Genomic DNA, 14,701 nt, shown 5'->3' on the forward strand with positions numbered 1-14,701 from the left:
GGTGTTTCAGACGTGCCACCTTCGATCTCGTTTTGCTTGGTTTAATAAAATAAAATTTATTTCAGTATTTCTACTCTCATTCTCTTATTGTTTTTTTAAATCTCCTTAATACTTACTACACTTTCTGTAAGGACTTTCACTGATCAATTTATTAATTCTCTACTTTTCTGTTTCAACAACTTTTACAATAATAATATCCATTTGTTTTGACAAGAAGTTATAGTTATTTGGCATAGTCTCCTCAAATATTGAGTGTTCCTTTTTTCATTGCCTCTAACACCAAAACCTTGTCTTTGAGTTGGTATTTGATAATTTTATTTCTTTTAATCAGATCTTCTTTTCTATCATAAATTCCTTTTATTCTTCTAACTCTGTCTCCTGGATTTTCATTTAGAAGACTTGCACTTTCTTTTTCCTTCAATCTTTTTTCACAAATTAGAGCTATAACATTTTTCATTTTTCATATGTTTTTCAATTTGGACTTTCATTATATTGAAGAGTGTTTCTAGCTCATATAATGATACTATTTTTCTTCTTGATTACTTACTCATGGTTTTTGCAAATATTTAGAGGTTTTATTTCCCTTTCATCTTTCTTTTGAATATTCTAATAAAAATGAAATAAAACTCACATATTAAATACTCAAGATTATTATTATAAGTTTAGTCTTATAAAATAAAAAGAATAATTTTTATTAAAGTAATAAGAAAAATACTGAATGAAAATGAAAGGTTTAACTACTTTGTGAATGTCATAAAAATAAATGTTACTTTTATTCTTTTTCTTTTTATTCGTTTTTTAATCTTAGAAATTATTTAATTTTTAGTTCTTTATGATTCTATTTTCAATCTTTTCAATCTTCTAACTTCTTTTTTCAGTTTTTTATCAATAATTTTTCCTTTTTTAATTTTAATCTTTATTGTAATAAAATGAAAGGTTTTCTTCAAAACACTACAAAAACATCTCATGACGCTGTTTCGAGATTTTTTGACAACTTAAATGTAAAAGAAGAGACAACAAGTCCTGAAGAAAACACAACAAATTCTTATTTTTTTAGTTCTCAATACAAACACTTTGATAAATTTGATCCAACAATTCAAGATGACGTGATTTTTGAGGAACAACTTTCATCACTTTTAACGTATTTAACACAAAGTCTTGATTCTCATATTGTCCAACAAGAAAATCAAGTCTTAAGAATGGTAAAACAAGATCTTGCTGTTGAAATACAGAGTGTTATGGTTGAGTTTGTCATTTTTTAGGTGAAAAGAAATGTTTCTTTATATAAAAAGATAAAAAGAAAAGGTATTTATTGATTAGTATTTACAAAAAATCTCGTAAAATTTATCTTGAATTATGTGATGTAATGGGAAGTGAATTACAAGCACTTTCTTTTCCAAAAGAATATACGTCTATTGGGACAGAAGCATATATGTTAGAAAATGTAGCTTTAAAAACAGAAATTAGAACATTGTTATCAATTTTGTCATTACTTTGTATTACTCAAAAAGATATTAATGAAACAATAAAAGGATTAAATACATCTGAAGACTTAGTAGAAAGGCTAGATGATGTTAGAGATGATATTCGACAAGAAAACAATGCTCTTAAACAAATTCAAATGGTTGAAGATGATATAACTAATACAAATAAAGATTAACATATGTTGATTTGACTTAGCCATTGGTTTTTAGTTTAAATGGGACGACATGAGTCAAATTTTTGTTAGATAAGTCAATTCTCTTCTAATTCTATAACAACAAAAAAGTTGTAAAAAGGAATTTTTTGTTTTGAACTTAAAAGTCATTTTAGATATTATTTTCTTAAGCTTTCTTATGCGACAAACCATTCGCGTTCCAACGAATTCATCTAAAAAATACTCCTTTTTAATTCCAAATGTTGTATCAGTTAAAGGAGTTATTATCCCTGATAAAATTACAACTGAATTTATTTCATTTCGTGCATTCAATATTTCTAATGAAAGAAATTCATTAAAAGATTCAACATCTAGTTCTATTAGTTGTGCAAATGAATTTGAGACTATAGAAGATTTTGACTCTATTAATACTGAAGTTGGTTCATGTATTGAAAGAAACATTCCATTTTACCATGTCCTTGCTAAGTCTCACAGAAAAGTATCAAAGAGATGTTCACAGGAATTACAACAAATGATGGTTGGTAGTGGAATAATTCCAACATATGATTTCACTGTTCCATTATGTTGTTCAATATTAAATACGGTTGGGACAGTTTCGTATAAAGATGTGTTAGACGCATTGGACAACCATAATCAACTTAAAGAAAATTTTACTTTATTAACGGCAAACAAATTCCAAACAGTTGTTTGTGAAGATTTACCTTCTTATCAACGAATAGCATTATCTTTATTATTGTTAGTTATGACAAGTTCATCAGTATTCAAACTTTTTCAAGTAGTAGAATTTAATAAAACAGGATTTAGTTATGATGACATTCACTTATTACAAAGTATTGTATTAAACTTAGCAAAGCCATTGAAACAATTGTTTAGATTATTTAGTCATATCTGTCAAATGTCAAAAGAAATGGCAGTAGTATTTTCTGGGTTTTTAGTTTCTGATGAAAATACTATTGGTATTCCTAATAAACTTGGTTATCGTCTCATTCAAATTGCGATTCGATATGAAGATTATGTTTTAAGAGGAACTGATAAGACAGGTGTTTATGATATTATTGATTCAAATATTAGAATTGCATTATGCTTGAATATTGAAAAATTATCAGCATTGTTATTTAGTAAAGATGCAATTGACTTTGGATATGTTAGATTTTACATGATAACATTACCTTATTTTACTACACCAGAGACTGTACTTCATTTTATTTGTGATAACAATTATTTAAAATTGACGCATTTAAAAAGTATATATGAAACAGTTTGTTTTGAATTTATTAAGTTTTGGCAACACGCATTATCTCCTAATGAGATTAGCCAAATTGACATTTCATTAAAGAGTACGGTTGAAACAGTTGATGAGTATAATCATATTGCACATTCTTTTGAAGAACAAATTACTTCACTTATGTATGATAAATTAAAAAAATTAACAATAACTGAAATAATAGAAACAACAGAAAATGAATTAGAAAATTTAAGTAGTAATTTTAATAAATGGGTAAAGAATATATTAATAAAAAAGCAAGATTATCAAAAAATGTTAAAATATGCTGACACATTTCTTAATTTAAAGAACTATGATTGTGCGTATTCTATTTACTGTGGATTAAAAAGTTATAGTTGGATAAAGGAAAAGAAAAGGGAAAAATATATCAAAGTTATTGAAAAAAATGATACATTCAAAACACTTAATAAATTATTTGATCTTACAACACATCATAACGTTTATAAAGATCTTATTCTACATACAGAACCACCATTTATTCCTATAATTGTATTAATTAAACAAGAGTTAATGAGAATAAATGATATACCGACTTTTATGGATAATGACAAAAGACTTATTAGAATAGAAGGTAAATTAAGAATAGTATATACCTGTATAAATCTGTTAATTCGTGGATGTTCTCATAACTATAATTTTTATACTCAAAATAATAATGAAGTAATTAAAGTACTTCATTCATTAGATTAATACAAATAATTTACAATTTTAATTTAAAATGATTCGTTCAATTACAGTTGTTTTAGTATGTTTAAAATGTCTTCAAATGAAGGTCGTTGCTCTGTGTTTTCTAACCAACATTTCTTCATTAAGTCTTCATATCGACAATTTTTAGGTATTTCTAATCTTTCTCCTTTTATGATTGATTCTTTAACTTCATTAAAAAACTTACCTTCATAAGGTCGTTGTCGAGTAATTACCTCCCATATAATAACACCATACGAATACACATCAGAAGCCTTTGTCCATTGTTCACCTTTAAAGATTTCTGGTGCTAACCAAAATGGACATTCAATTTGACTTTGTTGTTCTCCTTCAATTGTACTTTCACCAAAATCACATACAAAGGCTTGGAACTTAGTTGGTGTTTGTTTCTTTAATAAGATGTTTAAGCTCTTTAAGTCTCTATGTAATTTATTTATTTGGTGAATATTTTTCATTCCATTGGCAATGTCAACTAAAATACTATGAACTGGAATTGGTTGAGTAAGGTTTCCAATAAGGTCAAACAAAGACCCTCCATCATAATATTCCATTTCAATTCCAAATGGTTCTGTAACATAGCCCAATATTCTTCCTACATTTTCAAAACAGTATTGACTAAATATAACTTCATTATAAAATTCATGAATTCTACAATTAAAGTCATGAATAGCATCATTTCTTTTCAAAGATTTGAAGTCAGAATTAATCTGTTTAAGTACAACCCCTCCAGCACATAAATAAATGATTGATGATGACCCTCTAGTTATTTCTTTAATTAAAGTTGGAGAAGAAAGAGAATGAGGAAGGATGGAGAAGAAGTAATCCATTGCAATTAATGGAATATTATAAGAATGTTCCTCTTCATGAATTAAAAAAGAATTTGTTATATCCTCTTTTTTAATAGAATGACTGAGACAATGAGGACACAATAATGACACTGAAAATTTTACATTCAAAAAATAAATAGATATTAGTTGGTCTAAGAATTTTTCTAAAGAATGATGTATATTTCCATTGTCTACAGCCATTTGGAGTGAACTCAAATGATATCGTGTATGTACCTCAAATGATGATGTGGAAAATTTAATTAGTACATCAATAACTTCATTTCTGATTTCTTTTTTAAAAATAACTCCACTTCTCCATAAGCTATATGGCATTCCAAAATATAATGCACAGCTGACTATGAAGCATTGTTGAAGTTGTAAAGGAAATTTGTTAAATATGTATTGTCGTGAACTAATTATTGTGTCATTTTGTTCTTCCCAATTTCCAACATAAGGAACTCCAACTAACGACAATAAGATAATATCATTTCCAATAGAACAAACATCTTGAGACACTAGAGTAGCTTGTTTGGCTTGTTCTAGTAATAAAGGATATTCATTTTCACATCCTATATTCTTTGCTAAGTCTAATCGTACTTTTAAAACAATTGAATATTCTTCAAGAACACTAATAATATAATTGAGTTGCATGTTATTTTTCATTCCATTCATTTTACAACTTTGTAATGCTCGAGCAGTAAAAATACCTGTTGTTTGAATAAGTAGTGATGCAGCAATATGTGAAATATTTAGAGTATCAACTAAAACATATCCAAAATCTTCAGAATAATAAGTTGAATAATTGGTTCTTACCTCAATAACAGAAGGACGCAACCCTCGTTTATTTCTTGGTGTAGTTGAAGGAAGACAACTTCTGTGTAATAGCCTTCTCTCAACTAATTGATGTACAGCTTTATTAATATCATTTTCTTTCATTTCTAATGAAGAAATGATTTCTTGATATAATGCTGTTGTCATTACTGCAGGAGATAAGTCATAACATTGTAATGTTTTTAAGATTTCATAACAGTTAGAGGATATTTCATCTTTTCCAAAGTCTTCAATACATTTTCTTAATGTTCTACAAATAGATTTTAAAGTTTGTGGGGTTCCATCATAAACAATAGTTGTCATATCTTCAATTGGTTTATCAGAAATTACAATATAATTACGTGATGAAGTAAATTGGCACAAATCAATTATTCTGAATGGAATAGATTCTCTTATATGAATAATGTAAAGAGCATCAATTCCAAAATATGGTTGTGATTCAATACTTTCTTGGTCTAATACCTTTAAATCAATAACAATGTTATTTTTTATTATTAACTTTGCCGACTTTGGTTCTTCTTTAATATTCCAATTGATATGTTTACTTTGTCGAATAAGTGAATTAAATATTTCTGTTGAATTGTCAATTAAAACAACTCTTTTTTCAATTACCTTTCTTTCATAAGAGAAATCATCTTTAATAATTTTTTCAATAGGCATCTTTTTAAAAGTTGGTGGTAACATTTTGATATGATTATGTTCTATATTTAATTCTTTAATTCCTAATTCAAAGAAACTTGGATGAAATACAGTTAAATTGTTATTAGATAAGTTTAATTTAGTTAATGAAGTTAATTTAGATACTTTAATTGGTAATGACAACATACCTCTACTAGATATATCCAATTCTTTAAGAGTTTTAGGAAGATTATGAAACAAAGTTTTTGATGAAATAGATGATGTTCCAGAACAGTCTAATGTAATCAAAGAGTGTTGAGTCAAATCAGGCATTCTACATAATCCTCTCATATTGAGTGTAGTTAATGTAGTAGGAAGAAATGAAATAGTTGTAATTGGATTATTAGAAATATCAAGATATTTAAGTTTGATTACTCCAAGTAGTGGAAACCATTTGATGTTATTATTTGATACATCAAGATATGTTAAGTTATGAAATGAACTAATTCCATCACTAAGGACATAAATCTTATTATTAGACATTTTTAAAGTATTTAATTTACTAAAAGATAATACTTTCATTGGAATATCAAAAAATTTATTATTTTCTACTTCTAATGTTTGAATAGTTGTTGGTGTAAAAGGAAGTAATGTAGATGCACTAGTGTTTTTCATAATAACAATTTGTTGATTCATTTTAGGTAATTGTTGGATACTAGGATGTTGGAAAAATAATTCTGATGGACGAGGGATAATATCATTTAATATTGCAAATTTTACTTTACCAATTGTAGCAAAATATTGTCGATTATTTAACACAAACTGATGTAATAAGTCATCATTAAATCGTAATGCAGTAATGTGGTAGAATAATGTTTTAACTAAGTTATAATTAAATCCAAAAACTTGTGGGTGTTGGTTCATTATTAACCAAATCATCCATAAAAATACCATTCTTTGATAAGTATCAGTAAACTTAAAAAATGTACGGTACATTACCATAAATCCATCTAATGATAAGTAATAAGAATCTAATGATATTATAGAAATAGCTAATAATGCTTTTATTTCTCCTATTCCATTTGATGACACTAATACACTTTGAGTTAATAACTTTTTTGCAATTTCTTTTGCAGGTTCTAATGTTTGATAAGCAAATTGTGTCATTTTATTAAAAATATCATCAGATATTGGAGTACCGATATTATTATTAATTAATTCAATTAAAGAAGCAAAAGGAATATCTGGTCCATTAACTTGAATATAATTATTATTTGTTGTCATTCCTGTTTGACAAATGTTTAATTCAACTTTACTATTTGGGTTTTTCCAAATATGAATATATTCTTTTGGGACTATTCCACAATTCTGTCTTTTATTTTCTTCTGTTATTAATTGTTTTGTTGTTTTACTTTTAATTCCTAATGTATTAAATTTACTTTGTTCATAACTAAAATTGAAAAACATGATATGTTCTTCAAGACAATGTAATAGTTCTTCACTATATCTATTTTCACAAAAAAAAGTTAAATGTCTAAAGTCAGTAGCTATAATTCTTAATGCTGAATATACTTTCCCTTCAATATATTCTTTACTGATTTTATAAAAACCAATATTATTTAATGGAACTTGAGTAAAACAAACATCATATAGCATTGATGTATCATCACAATCTAATAACATTCTATAATTGGTAATATATAATATGCCTTTAAACCAACCAGCTGTATTATATTCATTAAATGTTGTTAATGGAAAGAAAAAATATGGACAAATAACATTTTTTACACTAAATTGAACGAACTCACCGTCATAACGGTCTAATGTTTCAATACGATATGGAGGTAATAAATTAATTTGATCGTCATTACATAAACCTAATAATATAGGAATAAGTTCAAGATATCCTTGATCAAACTCATGCCGTGGATTAAAACTTTCAAAGAAATAAATCACTATTTCATTAAATTCATTTAATACCAAACTTTTAGGATTATTTCCTATTGTCAAAAAGAAATTATTCATTAAACTAAAGACATTAAATGCAGTTGGTGAAATACTTTCTTTAATATAATCTATTAATTGTTGTTGAAGTTCATAAATATGTTTTTTCCCATCAGAATTATTTGATTGAGTGAAAATTGAATCAATCTTTTTGCATAAATCTTCATTAAATAGTGATGGTTCTAACATAATAAAATATGTTCTCAATAATAACATACTAATTTTAACTGTAGAACATTCATATAAATTAACATGTTTTCCTTCGTCATATTTTTTTATTAATTCATACATTTGTTTTATTTCACAACAACTAAATTTATTATTAAGAATATCATCAAAAGAAATAACATTTTTCTTTTCTTCTTGAATAATATTTAGTGTTTTCTTAATTTCTTCTTCACTCAATCCCATTTTTTTTAAATCTTCATAACTTACTGTCATTATTTCTTGTCCTGTAAGATTTTTTATTTCTTTCCCACCATGTTGTACTAAAAATTTATTCAATTGTTTGTTATCCCATTTATTAATGAATTTTCTATTTGATATAATACAATCTCGAATGTGATGACAACAATCTTCAATTACTAATGGCACTCCTTTAAAACCACACTGGCACTCCTTTAATTTTTCTAATGGAGTCCCAAATACTACTGTCTTTTCAACTTCAAAGAAAACTCCTCTTCTTTCATGTTTTTGAGGTGCTTGATTTTTTATCATAGTTTCTGAATGTTTCAATGGTTGTGGCTTTTTATTAAATGCATCAGTTAATCTGAAACTCATTGTTGTTCGTTTCTCTTTCTTTGTATCTGCAAGAGTCATGGAACTCCTCATTACTAAACTTCGTTCAGTATGAATTTAAAGTTTTGTTTTACAATGCAGAGTCTATTTCTTGTTGATTTTCTAATTATTTCTTATTTTTTTACTTTTTGGATTTTAAATCTAGCAGACTTTTCTATTTCTCACAAAATCAATCCATTTCCTTTAATCTCAAATTTCAAAAAATACACGTGGAATCTCTATTTCCTTATCTGCAGATTTAGAAATGATGATATTTTTATAAAACCGCTTTCTCTCACAATCTAAAAATGATTTACAAGATTTTCTGCGTAATTTTAAATTTTTTGTTTTTACTTCATATTTCTTTTGACATACTAATTGAAGTTGATAGAAAAATTTCAACTAAACTCATTAATTTTAATGCTCAAAGCTTTTCTCTTTGGGACTACTAAATCAAGCACATTTACTATTGACACAATTGACTTATCAGAAGACCCTTCAAGTGATTTAAAAGAAATTTTAAGTTATACATCTCCTCAAATATTATGTTTATGTAATCTTCCAGAGAAATTTGAAACAAAAAATACTACATACCAATATCAACTTGCCACAACACGATCTCTGATATTGAGTAAATATCCTTTATATCCTGTTCATTCTTATATTCCACATAGTACAATTTATGGTAGACCTATTTCACATCCGATTGAATGTTTCATCATTCGAATTGACCTTTCACAAAGACTCAACCATTTATTAATTTTTACAAATCTTCCAAAAATATTAGATAATGAACCTTGTCAAACAGACTTGGTTCCAGTAACACTTTCACATATCCTTCATTGTGCGTATAGAGAGGTTCATGAATTTATTGTAAACTCAATCAGAATTACTAATCCTACAAAAACTGTTATTTTATTTACTGGTGACTTTGCTACTACTGTTACCAATCAACCTGAACAAAATACAAATATTTGTGTTATGGATGAATGTGACTTAATTGTTCAATTTGTTAGAAATAAAGTTATGGACCAATTAAAGTGTATTCCTTTACTTGGTATTGGTAAAGCATATCTAAAAGAATGTGGGACTTGGATTCAAAAATTTTGTATGTGGATTAGAGGTGGTGTTGATGGACTAACAAAATTTTTAGATGAAATTGAAATTTATAGAGTCAAAATGAATTTTCCTAACTCAATTTCAATGACACATTTAACGATGTATAATATTTTAACAAAGTTTCAAGCAATAATGCACATTAATATAAAGGCAGATGCATTAACAGGTCTTCTCCTTAGTAAGAAAGATGTTATTACACTAAAAGATTTTCAATTTGATTATGAACCATTTTATGATGATGTTATATTAGAAGGTAAAGGAGGAAGAGCAATGAATAAAGACTTTATGATGATGGAACGAATTCTTGAAGCAACATCATTAAATTTTCTAACAGAAAATCCAATTTTAACAGACAGAACTCTTCAAACATTAATTATGAATACATTTTCACGTAAAAATGGAACAGCATTTCTTGCAGGTGCTCGTTGTGATGACTTTCAATTTCTACCAAATCCTAACAAACAGCTTCCCTATAAAATGAAAGGTATTTCAGTGACTTTCACTGAAGACTTTGAAAATTTTGCTCATTGAATTTGTTTAAATTATCTTAGTATTTTGTCTGTATTATTTAAATGACAACAAAAAAACGAAAAGGTAACGATATAATTTAATCTCGAGATAATAATCTTTCACTAAACTTTTTCGTATTTAAAGAGAGATAATAGAAACAAAGTCCATTGAATAATATAATGGAAGATAAAACAAAGACAACCACTAAACCCAAAACAACTGACACTACTCAGAAACTTAAAAGACCTTTATCAGCTTATTTTCTTTATTCTAAAGATGTAAGAAAGAGTGTTGTAGAGGCTAATCCAACTTTAAAAAACACAGAAATTATGAAAATCATTGGGGAAAAATGGAAGGGATTAAGTGACCAAGAAAAGAAAAAGTATAATGATCTACATGATGTTGCAAAGAAAGAATATGAAAAATTGAAAAAAGAAAGAGAGATGTAATTGTTTCATGTACTTACAATAACATTTAAATTAAAAATATATTTTATTTGACTTTTATTTCTTTATTGTTTTTTTAGCATCAAGAACAACAAATAATGCATAAGGTATTTCAAATGTTGTTAACCGTTCTCTAAATCTTAGTGGAATCATACCAACTCCTGAGGTTAATTCAAACACAAAATAGCCTGGAGTTATTGGAATCATTTTATTATATAATTCTTTGTTTTTAATAAAGAACCTAGTAGAAGATGTTATCAACTGAGATTGGATTGTGATAATTTGTGGTAATGAGTTTACAATACGTGGAGAAATAATAAATTGATTATGTGAAGAAGGTTGTATTAAGTTAATTAACGAATTCAATCCATAAAAGCATTGGTCACTCTGAATCTTTTTTGGTTTGAAAGGTACAATAGTTCTTTGAAGAATCTTTTAATGAATTTATTCTGTTACATGAAATAAAGATAAAAAAAACCAAACAGCAACTTCATTTTCAGCAATAAGGACATCATTCATTTTTAATTGAAGAAGACATTTTATAGAAGTAAATACATCTTTTTCTCTTGTATTGAGTTGGGTTAATTTTTGATCTTTCATTACTTGTTGAAGAGATCTTAAATCTTTACAGAATAAGAGTAAAGCATTAGAACAAAGGTCTATTCTATGAATTAAATTTGATTCCAAAAGTGAAATATCATTTGTGAAATAATTATAAAATTCATTTTGTAAAGAAGAGAGTTCAGTTTGTTGTTGATCGAATTGACCAATTAGTTTTAATATAGATTTATAATATTTTGATATTAAATTTTCTTTCCAATGTTTTCTGTCGAATTGGATTTGTTTATAAAGGAGATATTTTTTATATTTTGTTGAACAATATGAACATGAATATATATCATATTTTTCAAGTTTACTATTAAATCTATTAGGAGGAAAGTGGTATTCTATAATATCACAACAATCAAGACAAATGTCATTTAAACCACAAAACTGACAATTAATTGTTAAAGATAAAAGTATTGTTTTGTGACATTGAACACAGTTTGTATATTTTATATGAGTTTTAAATAATGATTTTTGACGTATTTTCATTTGTTCATGTCTATCTAAATAATCTAATTGTTTTTCAAGTTCTTTGTATTGATCAGTATTATTTAATTGGTTTATTTCTTTTAGTTGTGGAGTATAGTCTTTGATAAAAGACATATTAGTTAAGGTAATTTTTAGTTTTATTTTTTTAGTTCTATCAAAGAAGTCATAACAAAATTTAATGATGTTTATTAAAATTATATTAATAAGAAAAAAGATCAATAGGACTTGGGACTTTTTCTCCTGATATTATTTGTTGAACATAATTTTCAACTGGATCAGAATAATTAGTAGAAGGTAATGGCATCAATTCAAGGTCCATATACTCTGAGAGATGTTGACAACTACAAATGAGAATTTTAGAAGAAGAAAATTGTATTAAATCAAAATAAAAACAAACTCCATTACCGACGAAATGTCTCTAACAAATTCTGAAAAAATTTTAAAAAATGAAGCAGAAGATTCTAACCCAAACCATTCTGTAACAGAATTTACAAGAGTATCTAATCGTTCAGATACTTTAAAAGCATTAGAAATAGTTTGTTTTAATGTTTCTATTGAATTTTTTAAATTAAGTGAACAAGTATCTTTACATACTTTACGTAAATCATGTAATTCATTACTTAATGGTTCTAATGCTTTTGATGATTTAAGAAGAAGTGCTCTAGCATCTTCTGTATTAAAAATAGCATCTCTACAAATTGCTATTTGTTCTAATAATAATACTGGATCTACTTGTCCAAGAACAAATTTAAGTCCATTTTGTAAAAGACCAGGAACATCTTTTAATAAAAGAAGAGCTTCTAATGAGAAAGCATCAGCTCTACAACGTAAAGGACTAGAAGCGTTAAGAATATTTCCAAAATTTAAAGTAACTTTCAAAGTCATTAATAATTCTTGAGAAGATTGTAATGTATTAAGACAATCAGCTATAGTAGTCATAATTGTTGTAGCTTTATCAATATCAATATTAATACATCTAATTTTATACCATATAGTTAATTTATTAGTTAAATATGGTTCATTACATAATTGAACAGCAATAACTGAAGTAATATCAATTCCTTTAGAACCTTTAATAATTTGATATTCAGCATTATTAGGAAGGTATTTAATTAATGCTTCTATATCTTTTAAAGGGAAAGTATTATCTAAACTTTGAATTTTTTGTAATAAAATTTTATTTGCAGGTAAATGTAATTTAAGAAGAGAAAATCCAAGATATTTATGTAATGGATAATTAACTTGATTTGGATCGTTGTCTTCAATTACTTCATTAAAATTAAAATTATTTAATAAACCTTCAGTATCTTTTTCTCTAATATCAAAATCTTCCATTTCATCCCAAATAGTAGTGTCTGCTCCTCTTTGTAATGTAATTACTTTATGCCATGGTAATGGTGCAGTTTTAACTTGTTTTTGAATATTTTTCTTTTTAGGTATTCCTTGTTTATTATCTTTTTGCATTTTATGAATCATATCAAAATATGCTATTTCTTCTTTTGTTTCATTAATTTCACTCTTTTGTTTATGAAGTTCTTGAACATCAAATTTAAGTCTATCTCTTTTTCTTCTTAAATCTAAGACTTTAGACCTTAATTCAGCATCACTATATCCCATAATTTCAGTTGGAACTTTTGATTGCATTTCTTTATATTCTTTCTTTTTATCAATTATTTCTTTTTGAAGTCTTTTAATATCATTTTCATATATTAAAATATCTCCACGAAGTGAATCTAATTCATTTCTTAATTCATTAACTTCTTCTTCATTTGTTTTAAATTTATTTCTTATTTGATCTCTTTTACATGATTCTTCTTCTACTATTTTACTAATACTAAAAAATTCTTTTTTAGCTTTATCTTGTTTTACTTTTTGAGCATAATAAGTATTATTTTGTATTATTACTGCTTGTGTTTTAATATCTTCTGAATTAGGAAAATTTATTGTCATTTGTTCTACTGTTTTACTTAACCCCATACTTTCTAATTTCTTTGCAATAGACTTTTTCTTTTCTACACTACTTCCTATAAAAATTGACCCAATAACTAATGCTCCAAGTAATACTGTTTCTTCCATAGTTTTATCTTTCATCATCTTTAAAAGTAATTCATACGTTTGTTGTCCATGTTTTCTTGCATACTCTTTAGCTGCTTTTCTAACAATATCAATCCCACCAAATGTAACAATAATTGAAATAATTTCTGCTGCTTGCCATTTAATTGAAACATCTTCTTCACCCATTAATTCATATAACTTATTAGTAAATCGTTGTTCATCAATAATAATATCAAAAATTTTTTCTCTTGCCATAGAAATACGTAATGTTGTTAATCCTTTTACTGTTGAAATCTCATTATATAATAACTCTATTAATACATCTAGTCCATATTGACAAATAAATTCTCCTACTTCTTCATCTTTCATTGCATATGCTAAATCATTCATTAAATCTTCTCTTTCATCTTTTTCAGAAATATTCTTTAATCTTTGAACAAAAATTTTAGCACGAACTTTTGGTTTCATTTCAATTTTTATTTCATTATTCTCCCATTCAATTAAATATTCATCTTCATTTACAATACCAATTTCATTTAAAACATGGTCCATTATTTCTTTTTCATTCATCCCTGAACAGTCAATCATTTTACATCTTCTTTTGTCATTTTCACGTATTAAAATAACTTTAATACTCATAATGATTAAAAGATTTTTTTTTAAAAAAGTTTTATTATTTTTAATTAATAATTACAAAAATTTTATAACATCAATTTTTTATCTATTACTTTATATTTTTTTTGTTATTCTTTTTATTTTTATATTTTATTAT

At 26.0% G+C, this 14,701-nt stretch overlaps 7 protein-coding genes across 7 annotated transcripts; 4 read left to right on the top strand and 3 right to left on the bottom strand.

Annotated features, from left to right (window-relative positions):
• Positions 1–929: 929 nt before the first annotated feature.
• ENU1_101080 (hypothetical protein) lies at positions 930–1,660 on the top strand (the record flags this gene model as incomplete). Its single annotated transcript, XM_008859309.1, has 2 exons — positions 930–1,246; positions 1,321–1,660. 2 exons carry the CDS (start codon positions 930–932, stop codon positions 1,658–1,660), a joined length of 657 nt encoding a protein of 218 aa, XP_008857531.1.
• Positions 1,661–2,564: 904 nt separating this feature from the next.
• Positions 2,565–3,632, top strand: ENU1_101090 (hypothetical protein; the record flags this gene model as incomplete). Its single annotated transcript, XM_008859310.1, has 1 exon — positions 2,565–3,632. One exon carries the CDS (start codon positions 2,565–2,567, stop codon positions 3,630–3,632), a length of 1,068 nt encoding a protein of 355 aa, XP_008857532.1.
• A 41-nt stretch (positions 3,633–3,673) lies between these two features.
• Positions 3,674–8,746, bottom strand: ENU1_101100 (leucine rich repeat-containing protein; the record flags this gene model as incomplete). Its single annotated transcript, XM_008859311.1, has 1 exon — positions 3,674–8,746. One exon carries the CDS (start codon positions 8,744–8,746, stop codon positions 3,674–3,676), a length of 5,073 nt encoding a protein of 1,690 aa, XP_008857533.1.
• A 378-nt stretch (positions 8,747–9,124) lies between these two features.
• Positions 9,125–10,354, top strand: ENU1_101110 (hypothetical protein; the record flags this gene model as incomplete). The annotated part of the gene is made up of 1 exon (XM_008859312.1): positions 9,125–10,354. The coding sequence occupies one exon, from the start codon at positions 9,125–9,127 to the stop codon at positions 10,352–10,354; it is 1,230 nt and encodes a 409-aa protein (XP_008857534.1).
• A 158-nt stretch (positions 10,355–10,512) lies between these two features.
• Positions 10,513–10,782, top strand: ENU1_101120 (HMG (high mobility group) box domain containing protein; the record flags this gene model as incomplete). Its single annotated transcript, XM_008859313.1, has 1 exon — positions 10,513–10,782. One exon carries the CDS (start codon positions 10,513–10,515, stop codon positions 10,780–10,782), a length of 270 nt encoding a protein of 89 aa, XP_008857535.1.
• A 54-nt stretch (positions 10,783–10,836) lies between these two features.
• ENU1_101130 (hypothetical protein) lies at positions 10,837–11,988 on the bottom strand (the record flags this gene model as incomplete). Its single annotated transcript, XM_008859314.1, has 2 exons — positions 10,837–11,211; positions 11,263–11,988. The coding sequence occupies 2 exons, from the start codon at positions 11,986–11,988 to the stop codon at positions 10,837–10,839; spliced, it is 1,101 nt and encodes a 366-aa protein (XP_008857536.1).
• Positions 11,989–12,073: 85 nt separating this feature from the next.
• Positions 12,074–14,568, bottom strand: ENU1_101140 (formin 2 family protein; the record flags this gene model as incomplete). Its single annotated transcript, XM_008859315.1, has 2 exons — positions 12,074–12,215; positions 12,272–14,568. 2 exons carry the CDS (start codon positions 14,566–14,568, stop codon positions 12,074–12,076), a joined length of 2,439 nt encoding a protein of 812 aa, XP_008857537.1.
• Between the last annotated feature and the right edge of the window lie 133 nt (positions 14,569–14,701).

The sequence above is a fragment of the Entamoeba nuttalli genome (assembly GCF_000257125.1).
Source record: "Entamoeba nuttalli P19 unplaced genomic scaffold asmbl_4351, whole genome shotgun sequence".
NCBI lineage: Eukaryota > Evosea > Mastigamoebida > Endamoebidae > Entamoeba > Entamoeba nuttalli.